Here is a 20,330-nt window from a genome sequence, read left to right on the forward strand (position 1 = left end):
TTTCACTCATTTGTCGGTTTATTATTTCAAAGTACAATATATACATAATGTATAGCGATATCTTCAAAAACTTTATACAGAAACAAGTATCTACAAAATTAAATCAATAGACACTCTGTATATTCAGACAACGTACGTACATATATTGGAAGATTTAACATAGTTTCAGTTTGAACATGAAAACAGGAAGGAAATGCCATCCGTCTTGGAAAAGCTGTAAATGCCACCCAACTCCCTCTGCAGCTCAGCTGTCTGCCTTCTGAAAGGTCTCAGGCGGCTGGGGAGACAGGATAAATCTGATTTCTAGTGCCACCTACCGTTGGTATTTCCCATCACACTGGCAGCTAGAAGGGTCAAAGCCCATTCCTTGAGGGCTGTCGGGCCCTGAGCTCTGAACCCCTTCCTAGATTCCTGCAGGGTCCCTGCAGCACGCAGGCAAACAGCTTTACGCTCAGTTCAGTGGAAGCCAGAGATCTGATCTGTTATTGTTTCGTTTAGTTCATAACTAAACTATTGTAATGAAAACTATTTCAAAAGAGTAACTTCAGTTTTAGCAGCTGGAGATACTGTAGGTGTTGCCAGCAACAAGTTAAGAAGATGAGAGCGTATCTGAGAACAAACTGACCTCCAATGCATTCTGGAGACTGAAATTAAACATATTGCACAAGCGTACGAAGCAGAAAGCCAGTGATTTCTACAGGAAAAAAAAGAATTCTTCAGTTCAGAGGATCTAGCTTTAGACAGTGACAGCACAGGATCTTACAGAGGGTGGAAAAGCACCAGCAGCCTTCCTGCAGGGCCTCTGAGAACATCTGGATGTGAGATGTTTGGATTAAAAGAGCACCCTGAGTGTTTAGGAATCAGATGTTTTAGCCTGTGGGATACAGCTAGCCACACATCTAATGGACACTGAAATTCAGTGACAGGTATGTAAGCTCACTGCTCCAGGCTGTCTTCAAAATCAGTTTATCATTTCATCAGCAAAATTTATTTTATCTAAGGACAGTTTTCAATCTCTTGCTGGTAACACACAAAGTCTCCAGAACAAGGATAAGTGAAATGTAATAAACCGAGCCTTGCACCCACTGGTGTTCAACGGCACGAGTCATCCCACAGAAACACCTTTTCACAAGGGTTCTTGTTGTGTGCACCAACAAGATCACACTGCTGGCAATCTACCCCACCAAAACAAAAGGCAGGTGGCCTGCCAACACTGCCGTGGCTGGTACACCATTAGCTCTCAGGACTGAGCAACACCTTTACGCAGAGTTGCTGGCTGGCCCTGTCACGTGTTCCCCACACTCTGGGCTAACTGTATAGAGTCACTTGTTAATGTGCCAGCTACAGCGGAGCTTCTATCTCTAACAGGTATGCTTAAAATAAAGCCTCCTGATGATGCCTTTAGTCTACGTAAATACCATGCACGATAAGCAAAGTGAAATTTCTGCAGCTCTGTGTGTCTCCGTAAGCAGGGGGGAAAAAGTCTGGGAAGTTTTTAGTGCTACAGAGAGGAAAGCAGCATTTCCAGCAGGGCAGGAGGGCAACTAACTAGGTTCCTCAAATAACTTAAATGGAGAAACAACCATGCCAAAAAGAAGTAAGAATTTCCACAATGTCATTGCACTTATTCCATCTGCACCACACCTCTCCTTCATTCACATTGTACACCTGAAGAACATATATTAAATGATTGCAATATTAACATCGTATCTAAAATACTGGAGTCATTCAGCTGAACACCTGAAAATATCCAGAGATCTGGTACATTAAAGCATGAAAACGCAAACATACAAAAACTAAGCTATGTCTCGACATGCAAATTGGTCTTTCTAAATACTTTCCTTCAGCAGAAGGTCTAGCTCAGTCACGACCAACTGCCTGTTCGCTCGGGGTTAAATCTCAGCTTCCCAGAAGTCGGGGACAAATCTGTTTCAGCAGAGCCAGGAATTTCCCTCTCCACATCACTTAAGCAACAATAAAGCAGAGGTAGCCCCACGACTGCGCTGGTCAAAATTCCCTAATGTTTTCAATAAACATTGTTCTCAGGAGTTTAAAAAAAATATACATATGTGTATAAAACCCACCCAGATTAAAGGCTCACAGCTTCTACGACTCTCATCAGGGTCTACATAACTCGTTTCCACCCTCCCTGTCCAAACACTTACTCCACTGACACTGAAGGGACCGGCTACCCAAAGAGCCCCTGAAGCTCCCTGGACCACAAACCAGGTCTAGATCCTGCAAGTGCTTTCAGAAGTGCCTATCCCACTGTCTCATCCCCAACTATTTTGCTCAGTTTGGTTCATTACAATGCTCAAGTGACTCAGTGGCACATGAAAATGGAGTACACACCCCTAAGTCACCTGGATGCTTTCATAAACTCTCCTCCTTGTGTGCTCCAGCATACAGATGTACACTGAATCTTTTTTTTTCATGATAATACGAAGTTCAAGTATTTAAGAAAAACCCAACGTATGTATTTACAGGGTGAACTGGTCAATACATTTTGGTCAGAAGGCAATAAACACACTGATAATGCATTTACTGCTGGAATAGACATTTCAGATCCTGTGAATTACGTATCTTGGAATTAAAACGCGAACGTGATGTTGTGAAACTAAAAACTTGTCACCTTGGTCCTCTTCTGCTATCACCCTCTCAGACACTGAGGGATTAAACAACAATTCTCAGTTCACGCCATTTTAACCGCCTTAATTCTTCACAACAGTAAAATTAAGGAGTCACACACATTTCTATGCCACTTTTACAGTCCAACCAACAGAATGAAATCCCATTTAGACATATTTTCCATTTCTTAGCACCACTTTCATGGGCTGGTCTATTCATAGCTGATGAGAGAACTTAGTAAGCTTCTATTTGTCTTTGAAAATTTTTCCTTCATCTGAAAACAGATGCAAGCACAATGTCTATCTGTACATATGTAACAGTGGGCAGTTTAACTCCTATTTTTTAAAATGTTGTTAGTTATAAAAAAGGACAAAGTTTTATTAACCAGTTATCGGAGATCAGACTTCTTTAGACCCATACACCTAAAGATCAGGGGTTTACAGAATTTGCTGAATTGATGTTTGTTTCTGTTGCACATACTCAATAATTGATTCAGAAAGTTCCTTAATCCCTTAGTTTTACTGTTGTTTCATTTCATTTCTTTTGAATAAAGAAACTGACCCAATGAATGCTAATCCAAAGCAGAAAATAAGCAATGTCATAGTCGTCACTTAAAAAATGTTGTGACAAAGCATTTTTCCATGCATTTGTCAAAAATGCCCCATCAACCTAATCATTAGAAGTAATATGCAAGAAAGGAAATAATATCTGAAAGCCCTTAAAGCTCAGTAGCACTGGATATGTTCAACAGCAATTAAAACATGATTGGTTTATTTTTTCAAGCTCCATCATTAAAAGACTGATTAATTATACAGTGTAGAAATGAAAATCTCACTGCAACTCACTGAAAACATAGTATGCACTGCAAAGCATCTGTATGTCATTTCAAATAAAAGTTTTAGATAAATGTAGTGTGTAGGAAAGTTCAGCAACACCTCAGGCTGGTATTGGGTAGACAGAACCACACTGATGCCGTACCCTGTATATCTCTCACGAGTAAGAACAGCCTGTATGACTAAAGGCCGTGTATACAAAATACTGGATGCTTGTGCTGGCAGGCAATCAAATTTCAGGAAAAACGTAGAAAAACAGTGGTCTGTAGCACCTGCCTTTTCTGCATCTTCGTATCAGTTATTCCACAGAAGCTTTAGTTATGTCTGCTTTATTCTCTGTTCCAGTTCGTGCTTGTGTTTAATAAGTCGTTCTATTTCTGTTCCTAGAGTTTGAAGGTTTTCCTTTGGGGGAAAAAAGGGATGGGTTAAGTTAGAGAGAAAAAACAAACCCAATCAGCACAAAATGCACTAATAAGTCAAAATTACTATTTATGTCAGCAGATTGATACTTTCAAGTATCCCGAACAAATGCAAATGATTAGACAGAGGTAGAGAAAACCAAGCTCATTTCAGTAAAGGATGCGATCCTTTGAGCAAGTCTTTTTTTGCAGCTACTACGATGGTTACTTCTTAAGTTACCTCTACAGGCTGTCTCTACAAGTGCGGTGTTTAAGGGGAATGATAATCCCAGGAAGAGACGTCCAACTCCCGCAGAACGTTGCAGTTCAGGTGGCAGCCTGCACAGCTCTTCCCAGCCTGCTGCCATTTCCTCACAGCAGACGCGCTGCCCCAGTGGCTCAATTTGGTACCCAGCAACTGGCACAGGACCAGGCACGCAGAGCCCAAGCAGCCCCCACATGACAGGGGGAACGTGCAAAGGCCTTTTCTCTGCCAAACAGGCGGCCCTACATTTACTGCTGAGAACCAGCCCTCCACTACAGCATATGACAGGGTCCTGAAAGAGTTTCAGAGTGGATCACATTACAGCACCCGTTGATTAACCAATGCTATCAGTATCACCAACTCACAGGGAGCTGACTTCCAAAAAGCCTCCTCCCTTTAACAGCATGCATCTCTTTGAAGAGAGCATCTCAGAACTAGGAGAGCATACGGAACAAAAGCTATACTCACTTTCAGCGTAATATTTTTCAGTAATGTATCTTCTAACACAGCCTGCAGCTTTCTGTTAATCTCTAAGGAGAGTTCTAACGTGAGACCGCTATCTGCGGGATGAGATGTATACAGAGATGCCATAATCCCACCTCGTCTACTCAAGTGTACTTTGTTGAAGTCAGAGGCCTCTGAGGACAGCGTGCCAGCTTCTTCCCGCAAAATGTAACTCTGAATAATTCTGGGCACAAATTAAAAAGACATCACAGCGTTACAAGGTAGTAAGGAGGCAGACATCGAAATAACTTCACATGCCTGACATACAGTAATTTTAATTTCAAGCAGTACTTTATTACTGCAAAGGCAACAAAGTAAACACCTGCAACTTCATGACAGCAGAAAACCCAAGATACCACAGATGCTATAAGGAGGTGATGGAAAGAAAGCCAGGACACTAAAACGCACAAGTTTTACATACTTTGAAGTACTTTGAGAAAGTAATATTGCTACTGGAGCAAAAAAAGGTACTCAAAGATGTGTCTACTTTTCTTTGCTGAAAGATCAAACAACCTCAAGTATCAAGTGATATTAACCCATGGAAACACCAAGTGCAAGACAATTGGGGAGCAATATTTTGCCTTTTTATGTTTAAGCCAACACCCACAGTTGAACTCATCTGGTTTTGAACGGTCATTGAAACAATGCTGCTCATTTAAGTCATAATTTCTCCAAATCATTTCAACAACTTTTAAGTTGACAATAGTAATAAAACTACACTAAGAATTTATAAAGAAAAACAGTTTCATGCATACTACACTATATGTATACCCAACATCGAAAACCGTATGAACCAAACTCAGAACATACTTAGTTTTTTTCCTGATTTCCTCCACAAGGTGTTTAATGTGATCCTCCATAAACTCCATCTTTTCATTTTTTCGAGCATGTGCTTTCTGTAGCCTCAGTATTCTTTCAACCAAGATAGACTTGTCCACCTCCGGGAAGCTGTCCACAGCCACTGAAGATCCAGTGTTCTCAGGTGACCGATCCTCATTGCTGCTGCGCGCGTTCAGGGACCCTGCCAACACATTCAGATTTTAAAGCTCTTTTTACTTTTGCCACAAATAAAACGTCTCCACCAGTGCAGCGCGTTCATTACGTTTTAGTAGCTTAGGATATTTTCTTCAGAATGTCAGTTTCCCTTACATGTGAGTGGGTTTCTACAATAAACAGTATTTACACCATTTAAATGCATGCCGGAACAGCGTGTGGTCCCCTAGTTATGGGCATAACTCTGTTAGCATCACTGTACGTACTTCAGTAACACTGAGTAACACTGAGTCCTGCAGAAGTACTGTCATATTCATTAATATTACTTTGTACAAGACTGAGCTGATTTTCAAACAGATCTATTCTAGAGTCCACTAAAATCACAGCCATGAGAACTGTGTACAGACTGACAAGAGCCCTACATTGTAAACCATCTGCAGCGCTGTTCACTTAGAGCTTGAAGTATTTTTTTTCTTCCTGTTCACATCTTATACAGTAAGATTACAAAATACTTCAGCATACCTAACCCAATTTAAAACCCAAAGATACTGAGGAAGAAAACAGATGTTGTATTCAGCGTTACAGATAACCGTTCTGCTTCTAACTGGATAGAAAGTAATGAATTCTACACAAATGCATTGATGCCTCTAAACATGCTAATTGATTTTTATCAGCTAAACAGTTGCAACTGTCAATAAGGCAATTAAACAATCTTGGAAGCTGCTGCTAATTTTTGTTTTGCCACAGCTGCATTTAAGAGGGTTCTCTAGAAACTGCAGTCCTCTGAACTCCCTCCAAACATAAAAGCAACAACAACAACAAAAAGTCTTGCATTTAAGAAGACCCAAAACATATAAACATCAAGCTTTAATCTTGTAATACGAGTAAGCACCTTTAACTGCATTCAGCCAAGTGCATTTTGGTGTTTAAAGGCTATTTTGTCAGGTTGAATGGGAGACTGCCCACACACTGCATATGCACAAACCACAGAAAGAGCAAGACTCACAGCAGTACTCCATGGCAACCTTATTAAGATCGAAGGATTGTTTTGGCAGCCCTGCTATTTGCTATATTACCTGATGAACTGGAACGACTCCCCATGCTGCTGACTTCTTTGTCATAATTACCGTTTTCCATCTGATCCAATTTCCTCCGTGCTAAAAGTATAATAAAGTGATTGTTACCAACAGGAGATTAAAAACCAAGACTCAGTGTGATACAACAACCACTCTAATCCTCTGATCTCCAATAATTTAACATGGCTTGACTACTTAAAGACAATGGTAGCAACTAAAATCTGATGGGGAAAAGACAAAACAAGAACCAAAACAGCTCCCTTCTCTCCCTGCACTCAGCCATGAAGTACCTGGACGCAACATCTGCTAAGACCCTGCAACAATTTCCAGCTGAAGTAATGTCATACACAGGATTATCTGGGAACAACAAGACTTGAATTTGATTTTACCTTCGTTGGGGACTGCTATGGAAATAACCACTGAATGACAGAACAGCAGCTCTGTTCTGGGATCTCATGACTGTTCACTACTGGGAGCTGAGAGTAGTACTCGAGCCAGAAGCACCACTCATTCAGTAGGGACGAAAAGGGAAAATGCACAGCTGTTCATATGTGTACAGAGACAGATAACTTCTCTTGCACAATGTCCGTACGAGTTTTTCTTTCAAATACATTTCAAAGAAGTCTGAATACATTCAAATCTATCTGCATTCAGATCATATGTGCTATCGAGTATGTAACGATTTCTGTTGACAAAATTAATCAGTCTCTCAACATCCATCCATCTTTAATAACTAAACTGCTCTGTTTAACATACTAAACAGTAACTCTCACCAGTAATTCCTGATACAGTCAGGAGCTAGGAAACTTCTGGCAGCTTTTGACTATACTCATACACAGACCAGGATCCGTGCCTACCCACAGTGACATTTAGGTAGTCACGTACAGGATAACAAAGACAAAGCTCTCAAGATAAAACTTTCACTTTATAACTAAGCCCATTTCAAAAGTTTTACTTAAGACTGACAATTGAGACTAGGGCCTGCTTACTGCCAGTGTAGTTTTCTCAAGTCTTAACTTGCTCGCTCACTCTTTTGGGACAGGGAGAGCGAGAAGGGCTACGCTCAAACAGCACGCATACACAGATGGGAGCCTTAGTCTCTACCAGACTCTGTGAAGGGGCTTACAGACTGGGCTGACATATTATATCTGAAATGAATTTCAACCTAGCTGAAGCTGTTTCGTGAGATCTTTCAGGTTGGCTGCATGCTTGCGCTTCTGGGTGGTCAGTTCATCTTTCAGTTCATCCACGTGGGTCTTCAGCGCTGTTAGTTCTTTCTGCTCTGAAGCCAGCTGAGCCTGTAGCGTCTCAACCTCTAGCTTTCGCTGATCCTCCTCCTTCTGCAGCTTGGTGGCCTGAAATTATAGTTTGATTTTAAGTCATATACCAAAAGAATTCCTGCCTAACCACACTGTACACTCAATAGTTCTATCTCTGTACTTTGCTTTCCACATGAGAGTCTCTTGCATTTTACATTTGTTAAGCTAAAAACTAGCATTGCAAATACACAGCACAGCGTGATGCTGCAGTAAGCTTTCTGAACTCTAAAACATCTATACGATGCAGTACAGCACACAGAGCGGTGCAGTACAGGCACATTAACTTTGTTTTTTTGTTGTTTTTTGTTTGTTTGTTTTACAAAAATCATTAAAAATTGTTTATCTTATATTTATCAAGATTACCTAAGAAACAGTTACCAGTAATACAATTCACAAGTTACAATATTTTGGTTGTTTCGATGTCAGTTGCATAGAGCGCAACTCTGTCCTGCAAGACAGAAAGAACAATGCAAGGACACCGCCAACCCATTTCAGTGCCACGTGCCTTGGGATTTCTGTCCTCTTAAAAAAGAGGACGTGTTCATTCTACCAGACTGGCAAACTCAACAACAAGCTGCAGTTAGGTGAGGAAAAACACGTGGCGGAATTCACGGTCCCCAAACATCTTCGTAATGCACGAACAAGCTGCATGCTGTACTCACCAGATCATCTTTAGCCTGTCGAACACATTCCATCTGATTCTGCAGCTCTCTTTCGCTGTAAGAAAGCTTATCCAACTGGCTCTGTAAGGAATTGTTTTCAGACTGAAGCTGTGCATTCTTACTGGTTAATTTTTCAGTGAATATCAATAGCTCAGATTCTCTTTTCCGACTACCTTCAATGTCCTTCTGGAGATCAGCAGTAAGAGAATTGAGACCATCTACTTCTTCCTTTAAAGCACTGATATCTTGTTCATCTCTGCCAAAAGAATTGCATATTATTAGGAATAACCTGAGCTTGAAGACATCAGATATGAAACCCTACTGAAACAAAAGCATTTAGGTCCAGACCAAGCAATGCCCAGGAACACTTCGTGACCCTCGTGTATCAATGGATTGTTTTAAAAACGAAGGGAGTTTGCAGATTCTATTTCATGACAAGTTGCAATGCTGATAATGACACAGAAATGAAGCGACCACCTGTCTGTACTCAACTTCATGTGCTTCAGTACAGGGTGTCAGAAACAAGACTGTAGATAAGAGGACATCCTGCAAATCCAATGTTCTCGTATTTCCTCCCTTTTCCAAATACGTTGTTTCATTATGACAGGAGCAATTTCTACTTAACAGTCAAGGTCAAACCAAACAAAGTTAAATGTTTAGACCATCCTGGAAAGAGATCTCCAACTGATCCTTACGCTTCTCCAAAAACGAGATCCTGCAACACTGGAGGTAATCAGTATCCAACTCAAAGCGTTATCCAGCGTCCAACCTAAAATAATATTTCCTGCAAAACCCCATTTATTTTTATCCTTGCTTCAGCGCACGAAGACTAGCTGAACCTCCCGTTTATAATACCTTTTTACATATTTAGAGATGTTTCACCTCAATCTTCTAGATTCCTTCTAGAAGGAAGAAACCTGCTTCCTCAACCCTTTCCTCATAAAGAAAATAGATGAGATTTTGCATGAATTAAGACAAAATTCTTTTCACTTGCTTCCAAGAAAAGGCAGCAAGTTTATTTACTCTAAACAACAGTAAGAAAAATAGATCAAGATTCCAGAATGTCTGCTTCGGAGAGAACAGGAATTTACTGATCCAAGTTTTCAATCTCTTATTGAGATTCCACAACTCTGTCAAACATCCTAGGGAGTACTGAAAACATGTCAGTCATTTTACGACAGAAATAAAAGACTATATGAAAACTGATGCAGTGGTAGTGAGCGTTGTGCAGAAGAGATGTTAAAAAAACACCTCAACCCAAGTTTAATAGGAAAAATGGAGATATATTTAAGGACATCTCAACTACCGAGAGGAAAAGATAACTGGAAAAACACATTTGTAGTCTTCACGCTGTGATCACAGAGTTCATTTTAATTCATTTAACAAGATCCCAAGAGAAAAAAAAAACTGTTACTAACTGAAGTCTAAGCTTCAGTTGTCTCTAACAGATCACAGTTTCCCTAGGAAAGCTGAGGAGACAGGGCCAATGCAGCTGACCAGCATACAGCAAATAGAAAATGCTTCATTCTCTAAACCCCGAGCATGTAATCACAGAAGTATTTTTCAATGAGAAATAAGAACTCTTTAGAAGCACAGAAGGGCCATATGAGTGGTTCTGTTTATCCAAAAGTTGTCTACCTCCACTGTATTTGTTTAGAATCAATGAAGTGGATAGCATTTCTGTATTCTAGTTCATATGCACCATACAAAAGCAGAAATATGCTCAGAAACTCCTGAACTGTCCATGAACCCAACTCCTTTCCAAGATTTTATATCCCTCACGTTCTTAAATGAGGAGACTTTGAACAGCGGAATGAATACTAATCCACCAGAAATACAAGTGCTCCCAACTATCTGCATATAGCACCTATCAAAGATATAAAGTATTTAACAGAAAAGGTTTTAATTCATCCATCACAATTTTGAAGTGATGGACCTTTCAATGAAGCAAACACTGGGCAGGCTTCTACAAGACATAACTTCTTATATGGTACACTTAAAAGTGAACGCTCTGGTTAGATTTACAAGACTAAATCCACTAGTTTTATTAGAAGCTATTAAGGTCATCTCTATTACTGGGGAGATTGATTCACGTGAGAAATAAACACTTAAATTAGGACAAGGATTCTGCACGTTATTGCTGTTTTAAAGCTTTTTGCAATTTCAATAAAGAAAAACTTTCCAAATACCAGAAAACCTGTCACATCATTCCTCAAAGTGCATAGCTGTACCTCTGATGTTGATCCTGCAGACGATCTACAGCTTTGACTCTGTCCAGCAAACTCTGAATTTCAGTCTTCTGTCTATTAATGATTTCTTTATACTTGGATAACTCATCTTCTGTTCTTAAGCGCTCATCCTCTAGACACTTCACCTAAACGGGAAAAACCAGAAACTATTTATTCTCCTAAGCTTCGGAGATGAATTATTCTGATCAAGTGTCTAACATTTTGTACAAAACATTTTTATGACTTTTTGGTTATTTTAGCTTAGAATGGTAATATCCTGTTTTTCAGACAAAACATAGTCAGAAAAAAATAGATAAAATAATACATGCAAAAAATATCAAATTATGCGAGTGTGATTAACATTAGCCTTGTCCAAAGACTCAAACTAATGCAACAGGATTCAAAGACATCTTTTTTCCAGTTACAAAGCCAAACCCAGTCATGTCTTCATCCATTTTTCTAAGGCCCTATTGAGATCTGGGTTGAAGAAACAGCAGGCTAATTTATAGACAGTTCAGAAGTTATGGATAGCATAACCTCCTCAACAGACATCAAATGTGTGATGTCTACAAACCTAGCTTCACTGGTAGGAAAACTTTACAGATATTTTTCATTTTCCAAAGTTACTAAACTCAGGAGATCTTTACTAAATATGTTTCTCCTAACTTTTCAGTCAAATGAGTTGCATACCATAAAACAAAACATTGTACTATGGACCAACCGATTCACTAAGAAAGGCTACCCAGAGTTACAGTTATGTGCTCCTTCTGATCTCATGCAAGCCGGTCTCTAATCACAGTATTTATTCAAAGAATGAAAATTACAAAAAAAAAAATTGAATAGAGTCTTATTCCGAATGCCAATACTATGCATTGTGCTCTCCTACAATCCAACACGTTACCTTTGTCCTCAGTGTTCGAAGTTCATCCATGCCTTCTTTAAACGTTCTCTTCAAGTCTTCCAGTTCTTTTATTTTTGCATGATGCACCTTTTTAAAGAGAAGTTCATTAAGAAATCTAAATTGACACTGGCATTTCCTAGGGTATCAAAAAAAATCTAGGCGAATGCAGGCCAACACAACAGCTGAGAGGGCTAGACTTAAAATAAAACAGGTACTTCAAAGGTTTGTTTTGCTTATATATAGATTGGTAAACAGCCACCACAAAGAAAAGCATAAGCCTAGGGGAAAAAAAAAAGCAAAGCCTAGAAGTTTCTTTATTCTTAAAAGAACCAAGGACAAAAACAGGATTGCACATTTCAGTTTTAGTTGTACAAACTGACATCACAACAGCCCCTGCGGAAAGTTCTACGTTTTGACACTTGCTTAACTGGAGATGATATATGCACATGTGAGCAGGTACTCATTAGAGAATCTAGTTTTGGGGATAGCAAATTTCTACAGAGAATGGAAGCTATCCGCTGACTCACAGTTTAGCAAAATACTGGTCAAAGAAAGACAGCCTTGCCTTAGGATTTGTGCTCTAAATTATGGCAACATTCACGTTTCTAAATGAAAAGAGCAGTTATGGGAAAAGCATGATACTACAAGGACAATTTTGTTTTTAAGAAGTAGGTCCAGGGTAACATCTAAAAACGTCCTCCCATAAGCAGAGTTGGAGGCAGACACCTGGAACGGAGTATTAGGCCAAGAAGAAAAATGTTTGGCAAGAACTGTAAGCAGCTTAAAAAAATGTTAAAGTTAGAAACTCGTAGCATTCTTAACTACCAGGTTAACTGGTAGCCAGGCAGCTGTGCTGCCTCCATACACCAAATATTTACCTCCAGATGATCAGACTTCTCCTGCATTTGTTTTTCTAGTTCTCCTTTAGTTACTCTGAGCTTTGCATCCAATTCGTTTGATTTAATTTCTTCTGACTCCTAAAAGGATAGAAGATACAAGCAGAGTTTTAGTTTTACATCCCTCTTTCCTGTTTTATGAGCATCTATACAGATTTTCACATCACAGAACAACTTTCCCATAGGTATGTATCCAATGATTCTGAAAAGGTGAAGATACACTTGCACACCAGATGCCAATCAAGACAAACTTTTTCCTTTCTGAACATCAACTTTCCAATCAAAGCGATCAGTGATTGGTCATCTCAACATTGTAGCTCACACAGGATAATTCTTCCCTGCTACAGCTTAAGATAGAAATGGGGGGATTGGGAGGGGGGGGGGGATGTAAAATCAGATCCTGAACACTAATTCCACCTCCTGAGAAAAAGTGTTTACCTGATAGGTTTTTATCATTTCTTGACAGTTTTTCCTTATCTGGTCTGTTTCTTCTTTTGCTTGAGTTAATTTTGTTGTTGCATCTTTGAGGCGCTCTTTTGATTCCTACAGAAACAGGAATGAATAATGGGTTAAACCTACTTACATAACATCATTTAGAAAAAAACATTTCTTATAACAGAAGTTTCCTACTTCAGTTTGAAAAGAATCAACAACAAAAATGTCCGGTATTTTTCCCCTTCTTACTTCCATTCAGCTAGTACTTTATGCAATTTTGTTTGTTCCAAAATCACAAAAAAGGACTTCTTGGTTATGTGCTGTAGATTTAATGTGATCTATCATCTATCACAGAAAAACTAAATTAGAAAGACAGTTAAATCAATCATACAAAATCCAAATTAAAAGTTGATGATCAGATTAAACAGAACCCCCTCTGCATTTCCCTCCTCGCATCCTTCCACCATTACCACTTCAGTATCTAAGAGCACTATTTCAACTTCTGCTGCGGGTGTTCAAATTCAAAACACTTTAAAAATAGATTTTAGTACTATTTAAAGAGAGAACAGTATCGCAACTACGCTCCTCTGACTGTAGTTTCACGTCATGGTAGCACTTTACTAACCCTGTGCGAATCCATTTCAGTTTTCAATTTGTTCTGAGCCCATTTCACTTTGATAACATGAGAATTGATTTCTTCTTTCAGTTTTTCTATTTCTTTGTTGAGTCGAGTGGCTTCAGCATCCTAAAAAAATCATAAATTTTATTTTAAGGATATAAATCGTTCAGCACTTCTTGCAACACACAGACTAGAGTTCTGGTCTACAATAAGAATCTCCCGAGTAAGCTGCACAGGCCCCTTTTTGTTCTTTTTTTGGCAACAGGATGAGGAAACGCAGGTGCGAAGCAGTAGTTATGTATTACACAAGGCTACAGAGAGAAGTCCTGATGCTGACAGAATGGTAATACCAGCTATAAACGTGCAGTGTGAGCACTGGCAGCAACATACGCAGGTCAAACCGCCAGCCTGTAAGTCAGCATCAAGTCAGGACGTTAAGAGAGGCACACTGCTGGCCCAAACTTCTATACCAGCATCCACAGATACAGCATCAACCCACACCTCCAAACTGTTTCTGAAATGACAGGTTCAACTGCTAAATACAGGTTTACGGAAGCACCGTGTGAGGGCAGTACAGTTCCTGTGAGGCTCTAGTGTAATCATGAGGTTTTAGGAGGTTTTTTAGGAGGTTAAGTTTTGTTTAGCAAACCTGAAGCCACGCTCCTCCCACTTCCTGCTCATGTGAGAAAGAACACTGATTTTTTGCTTCAGAGTCATAATTTTTATCACTCTCAGTTAAATTTTTCTGATTCTTCTTTTGTCAACTGAGCATAGTAAAATTCATCAGAAGAGACCCAAATCAGCATGAACCCTACTCATTTATCAATTTTGGGGTCTTCCACATGAAACAGTTGCGAAACAGTACAGAAAGACCTGGATAATTTAGGAGCCTGATGGGAATCTTACTGGCTTCTAAAACTGATTGGCAATTTACTTATTTATTTGAATCAGGCCTGAAAAATCCTATTGCCATACCACCAATTTTTAGAAGTACAAAAGAGAATAAAGACAGAAAAATTACAATAAAGACTGCAATAATTTAATGCCATTACAGCCTTTTAAAATTTCAAAAAAAGTTAGAAACTCCCTCAAAAATCCACGGACCTGCAATAAGCGGTCTTTTATATTAAATACAATAAATTAGGGAAATACTAAATGGAACTTGAAAAAGATAACGAGAAGTCAGTTACTTCTTCCCCTTCCCTCAGAGGAAAGGGTTTTTTTTCCACAGATATACATCAAAAACAAAACGAAAACGTTTCTTTCCCCAAGTATAGTAGCAAACAAGCGTTGATAAAAGTTTGTTCTGATAGTGCTTTTAATCATTCGCTCAAGTCACGCAGCAATACTCAGAGCACCTTAGTTTCATAGAGCTGGTGTAATCTTCCTTTTTCCTGAGAAAGCTGTTTGATTTTATTAGCATGCTTTTCAATTTCTTTGTTTGCATCTCTCACTCTTCTCTCAAGTATCTCCTTTTCCTTTCGGAGGTCAAGAGACTCCTTTTCTCCTCGGACATATTTCATCACCATTGTTTCCTTTTCATGGCGTGCTTCTTCACATTTCTTATTTGCCTTGAAAAATATTTAAATAGGAAATACAAAGTTGATTCATTCTGGTTTGCTTTTGGAGGACATTACTCCAAAGACATCCAATATAGGAGCATATCAAAGTAGGGCTCAATAGCACCGGTTTTGCAAAGCCTAGCATTAGATCACCACATTACCACAAGAGTCCAATTGATTCCACTGGAATTACTTGTAACAGTAAATGCATCTAAGCAGCTGCAGCTTCAGAGCTAAACGTCTCATGTGAATTACCCCCACACAAGTAATTCTGAACACAGTTTATTTCAGAAGGAAAGAGTTGTATTTCATAAGATTTAGTCACAAAATACTTTTGCAAAAACCCAGTACCAATCCTCTGTCTCGCTTGTCCACGTGCCAACCTCAGTATCATTTAGTGGCTTATTTTTCAGATGGGCTTCCCCCCTACCCCAGCATTAATAAATTTTGTTTCATGTAAGAAAATAAAAAGAATCAGAAACTGAGCTTTAGAGTTCACATGACAGAGAAAATACTTGGCATAATATATTAGGAAGGAAAAAAAAATCTCAACTCTCAGTAATACGAGACAAAAATAAAAGCTTTGTGCCTTATTTGAGAAAAATATTTCATCTGATAAGTTCGAATAAGTAAGAGCCACTGCCAGCTTTTACCCTGCTTCTGAGCCCAGACCAGGCTGCATGTTTCCTACAGGGATCAAGTTCATTCATGAGATGTTCTGTAATTAAAGGTCTTCTGTCTTACCTGTTCCATTCGATAGGCCATCTCTTTATGCAACTGTTGAATAGCATTTTTGGCTGCTGCATCTTGAGTTAAAAGTTTGTCTTTACCAGCTTTCACTTCTTTAATAAGCTCTTCTATTCTTGCTTCTAGCTAGAAGACAACATTATGATATAATTATAGGAAAAATAAGACTTTGATCATGTTTTGTACAGGCAGGAACATTTCACACAAACTATATGCCTCAACAGATCTTTACCTGTACTTTACACTTGTCAAGCTGCAACTATCCGTATCAACGCCTAGCTTTGTATTCAAGTACAATCATGAAAGATGTCAATTTTCATCTTCAGTGAGACAACTGCATCAAATGAAGTAGAACAGGAGGCACAGTAGTTTATTACAGAAAAAAAATTAGATTGACAGCGAATGCTGAGATGCTGGCTGCAGTAGCTTCATCTTCTACCCTTTCGTTGCTATCCCTGTGCCACCACCTCCAGCCTGCACTGCGCTGGCAAAGAAGTCACGCGTCCGTGCTGAACTGGACTGGGAATTAATTCACTGAAAAACAACTCAGCAAATACAAAGGTGGCGCTTAGTCACTGTGCTGGCACGTTTCCTTAGGCACCCAGTGAACTAGGTGAGACCTGATCCAGCTGAAGAACAACCAGCGGCGCTCAGCTCAACACCTCCCCGGGCAGGCTCGCTGCGCAGCCGCACAGGCATGGTCCAAGAGGAAGCAGCACTTGCACAAGGGCGAGCGGTGGCGAGACAAGCTGTGATGCTGCCCTAAGGCTGCTCAAACGGTGCCTTAAGGACAACCCTCTCGTTACGAAGAGCCATTTCACCAAGGCCTGCCTTTTTTGTGGGGAAGAAGGGTGTGAAAGAAGAAAGATGCCACTGTCAGTACCTCATTTCTGTGCAACCTAAGCTACAACACAGAGCAAAAACAAGCTACACAGTGAATTTGACCACACCCTCTTCAGTTTTGCAAGTTGAATCATTGCCTAGCACGCAAAACGTTTGTTTTTATTTATTTTTAAATGTGCAAGCATGCATAAACATTTTACTTGCAGTTGCGAGTGCTGCCAAACTTTCGTTTCCTTGAAAGCTCCCGGGACACATTAATTCAGAAATCATCACATTAAAAACATTCACTTCAACAATGAGAAAACAAAACCCAGCAACTCAGGTGTTTCTCACTGCACTGTATCTCACAATTCCAGCTGCTATCCAACTACAAGTATTACACCAAAGCAGTATCTTCTGAAACCACCTCCAAACATCCGTATCAGGGATCTTACTCATGGGACTAGAAACCAGCGCGTGACTCCCTCACGAATGTTGTAATAGAGCAGCAGTGACACCCGAAGGGATACCTTTCCCTCCTACACTAATACCAGCCTACACCAACACAAACTCCATGCTCCTCTTTAGCCTGTCATGGTTCTGAACCATTCACTGGCCAAATGTAGCATATAGTAAGTGATAATACCAAAATAACGTGCAAGGCCACAGTTAACATGCTCTAACCTTTATCTATGTTCCACATAACCATTAGCACTTACAAGTCCAACTACAGCCATTCACTTCTGTTGTCAGATGCAGTAGTTAACAACAGAAGACTACTTCAAAAAAAATGAGGCATGATAAAACACTTTCCTAAGATTCCCCTTCTGTCTACATACAAGCAATAAATCATCCTAAGAGGCTGAACTTGCCATTTTGCAAAAAGGCTTACGAGGCCTTTAACATACACAGTCTCCAGCAGGAAGACAACGTACACGCAACCCACCTATCAAGGCAACTCATCAAACTGAACTCCTTGAACACCTAAAATGAATTTCTGGATTCAGATCGCTTAGCCAGAGGCACTTCCAGCCAGTTAATACTTCTTGGAGTGGAAGAATAGTGAGGATAAATCCAAATACTCAGAATACATGAGCATGGGCACTCCTTCCTTCTCCCCTATGCTACCACATATTCTATTAAACAGGGGCATCACATACAGGTGAGATACTAGCTGCCACTTCTGTTTCGTTGTCTGTACCTGTTTAATGATGTTGAGGTGCTGCTTTTCTGTTTCTGTTCGCTTTTTCAGTTCATCTTTTAAGCTGTCCTTTTCTGAGCAAATGTCCAAAATCAGTTCTTGATGTTTTTTATTTTCTTTAATCAATCTGTAAAGAAAAAGAAACAAAATGTAAGGTACTTCAGTACCGTATTTTTGATTTATTTATTTTGAGGTACGTTTCTTCCTTCTTGACTGCAAATCCTATTGCAATTAGAGCCAGGAACACTAATGAACTCCACTAAAGCCTTACAAAAACAAAAGTACGTTGTGCCTGTGAAGCTTAACTCTAAACCAGCCAGCAGCATCTTTCTGATGAGAAAACTGCTTGCTTCCAGCATTTTGGGGTTTCTACTGCCCCTGATGATGTGAGATGTTTCACGCCTCTATGCCACTCCAGAACTAGCAGCAGGCTCTGTAAAGGTTAACAATTTGGAGGTGCTTTTGTACACAGTAACTTCCAATCACAGAGCTCCCCAGTCAGAGCTCTGAAAACACGGGCAGTGCGTTCATTTCCTGGATTGGCACAAACTCTCACAGCAGCCTCTGAAGTCCACAACCTGCTAAGATACAGGACTTAGAAAATCTGGGTTCCATGTAACTACAACAGCATCCGTGCTGGTAGCCCTTATAAAGTTAAAATGTTTAGCTACGGTTTGTTCCTTTGCAGCTGTTTGAAGCCTGAGTTGAGGCTGACACCTCGACAATACTAGATTTAGCCTGACCTTCTAGCACTGCAATACGTGAAACGCAGAAGTCATATTGTCAGAGTTGCTGAGCACACAGTCTCAAATGTACTTAAATGGTTAAAGACACAGTTAGGTAGTGGGTATTTCCAAAAGCACCTAGGCAAGTTAGGCCACCAACCGCATGAATTTGTGTGCGGTATGTATTCACCTGAACAAGATATTTAAATACCCCTTTAGATTCATACTTTCATCTTCAGCTTCCCTCCTTCAAAAATTATTTTCTAAATAAACAAGACTTCCAAATTACAAGAACTTCAATAGCACCAACGAAAGCAAGCTTAGGTTAAAGAACAGTTCAGAAGTAAGGAATATTCCAAGAGTACAAATGCTCAAAGGGAGTTGAGATTCACACAGTTGCTGCTCACTTACCTATCACAGATCTGCTCATAAAAGACAGCTGGACTATTTCCAGAGCAATGTTACAGGAAATTCTTTTGATCATAAACAAAGGGACAAAAATCAGCCCAACCCAGAACGCCCTTTGGACTAAACAAAGTATTCCACAGCAGCTTTGCGCTCTGGAGGTGAGTACCCAAAATTCAAAGGGATGGAGCTGGCAAAGAAAGAGACTGAAGGTATGTTTATATAAAACAAATCCGTGTGTGTATGTAATAAATACATATATCTACGTGCACGTTTGTCTCTAAGTAATTGGTCCACTGCTGAAAATACTGATCTGCCTTTGAATGTACTGTACACAAACGTAAAACCCAACTGACTTGTTCACTTACCATTTTCTGGAGCTAGAACCAGCTACACACCGCTCCCTTCAGATTCTTATTCCTCCTCCACAATTACTAAATGCCTAATCACGCATAGCCAAGCCTTTCTGTCATCAGCTCACTTTCCTCACGTTTATGTTTTATGCCAGAGGTTAACTGGTGAGGTGCAAGAGCTGCTCTACTTTTTGGGAGCTTCTCCCCCTATTTTCCCCTCCCTTTGATGTCCTCCCCTTCCACGCTATCAGAATGCCTCGTAGGAAGGAGAGGGCACTTATTTCCAGCTCTGCAAGCAGGAATAAAATTAAAGTTACACACTATGTTTTGTTAATAAAAAACCTTTTTGAAGAGGTAACAGAACACTAAAGTCCAAGTGGGGAATCAAAAAAAATAGAATAAAAATCAATGAACTGGCTTTCGACAAATATGCTTCATGTAGCAGATGGTAGAACTACTAAGCCCAGTTGAATACAGCAAAGTTTAAGCATTTCAAAAGCCCTCCTGCACCATTTCAAACACAAAGAACAACTCTCAACCAATTAGAACTTTCTGGATTATGACAGAAGACGGAATTCTGATATTGCATGAAAAAGAAACAAGCAACTTCAAACTCAAATCAAACACAACTAGTGAGAGTTCGTAATTACAATGGTTTGTTTCTTCAAAGACATAAAGGGACAGAACGAATCTTGGACTATTTTTAAATACTGTAAAAGTGATGGTGATATAAGTAATTCTAGACACTGGCAAGCTAT

At 39.7% G+C, this 20,330-nt stretch overlaps 1 protein-coding gene across 11 annotated transcripts in view; it reads right to left on the reverse strand.

Moving 5' to 3' along the window:
• The window catches only part of CCDC186 (coiled-coil domain containing 186), a 34,376-nt gene continuing 14,046 nt past the window's right edge, over positions 1 to 20,330 (reverse strand). For all 11 annotated transcript variants that reach the window (XM_040563584.1, XM_040563580.1, XM_040563575.1 and 8 more), the window contains 14 exons: positions 18,090 to 18,216; positions 16,064 to 16,192; positions 15,116 to 15,328; positions 13,764 to 13,883; positions 13,142 to 13,246; positions 12,686 to 12,784; positions 11,808 to 11,894; positions 10,910 to 11,052; positions 8,679 to 8,934; positions 7,863 to 8,052; positions 6,698 to 6,778; positions 5,439 to 5,649; positions 4,593 to 4,812; positions 1 to 3,863 (listed from right to left, as the gene is read on the reverse strand). In XM_040563584.1, coding sequence (XP_040419518.1) covers positions 3,780 to 3,863; positions 4,593 to 4,812; positions 5,439 to 5,649; positions 6,698 to 6,778; positions 7,863 to 8,052; positions 8,679 to 8,934; positions 10,910 to 11,052; positions 11,808 to 11,894; positions 12,686 to 12,784; positions 13,142 to 13,246; positions 13,764 to 13,883; positions 15,116 to 15,328; positions 16,064 to 16,192; positions 18,090 to 18,216 — 2,065 coding nt within the window. In that variant the 3' untranslated portion in view covers positions 1 to 3,779. The remainder of the gene's footprint in view (positions 3,864 to 4,592; positions 4,813 to 5,438; positions 5,650 to 6,697; positions 6,779 to 7,862; positions 8,053 to 8,678; positions 8,935 to 10,909; positions 11,053 to 11,807; positions 11,895 to 12,685; positions 12,785 to 13,141; positions 13,247 to 13,763; positions 13,884 to 15,115; positions 15,329 to 16,063; positions 16,193 to 18,089; positions 18,217 to 20,330) is intronic.

Source organism: Cygnus olor, chromosome 7, assembly GCF_009769625.2.
Source record: "Cygnus olor isolate bCygOlo1 chromosome 7, bCygOlo1.pri.v2, whole genome shotgun sequence".
NCBI lineage: Eukaryota > Metazoa > Chordata > Aves > Anseriformes > Anatidae > Cygnus > Cygnus olor.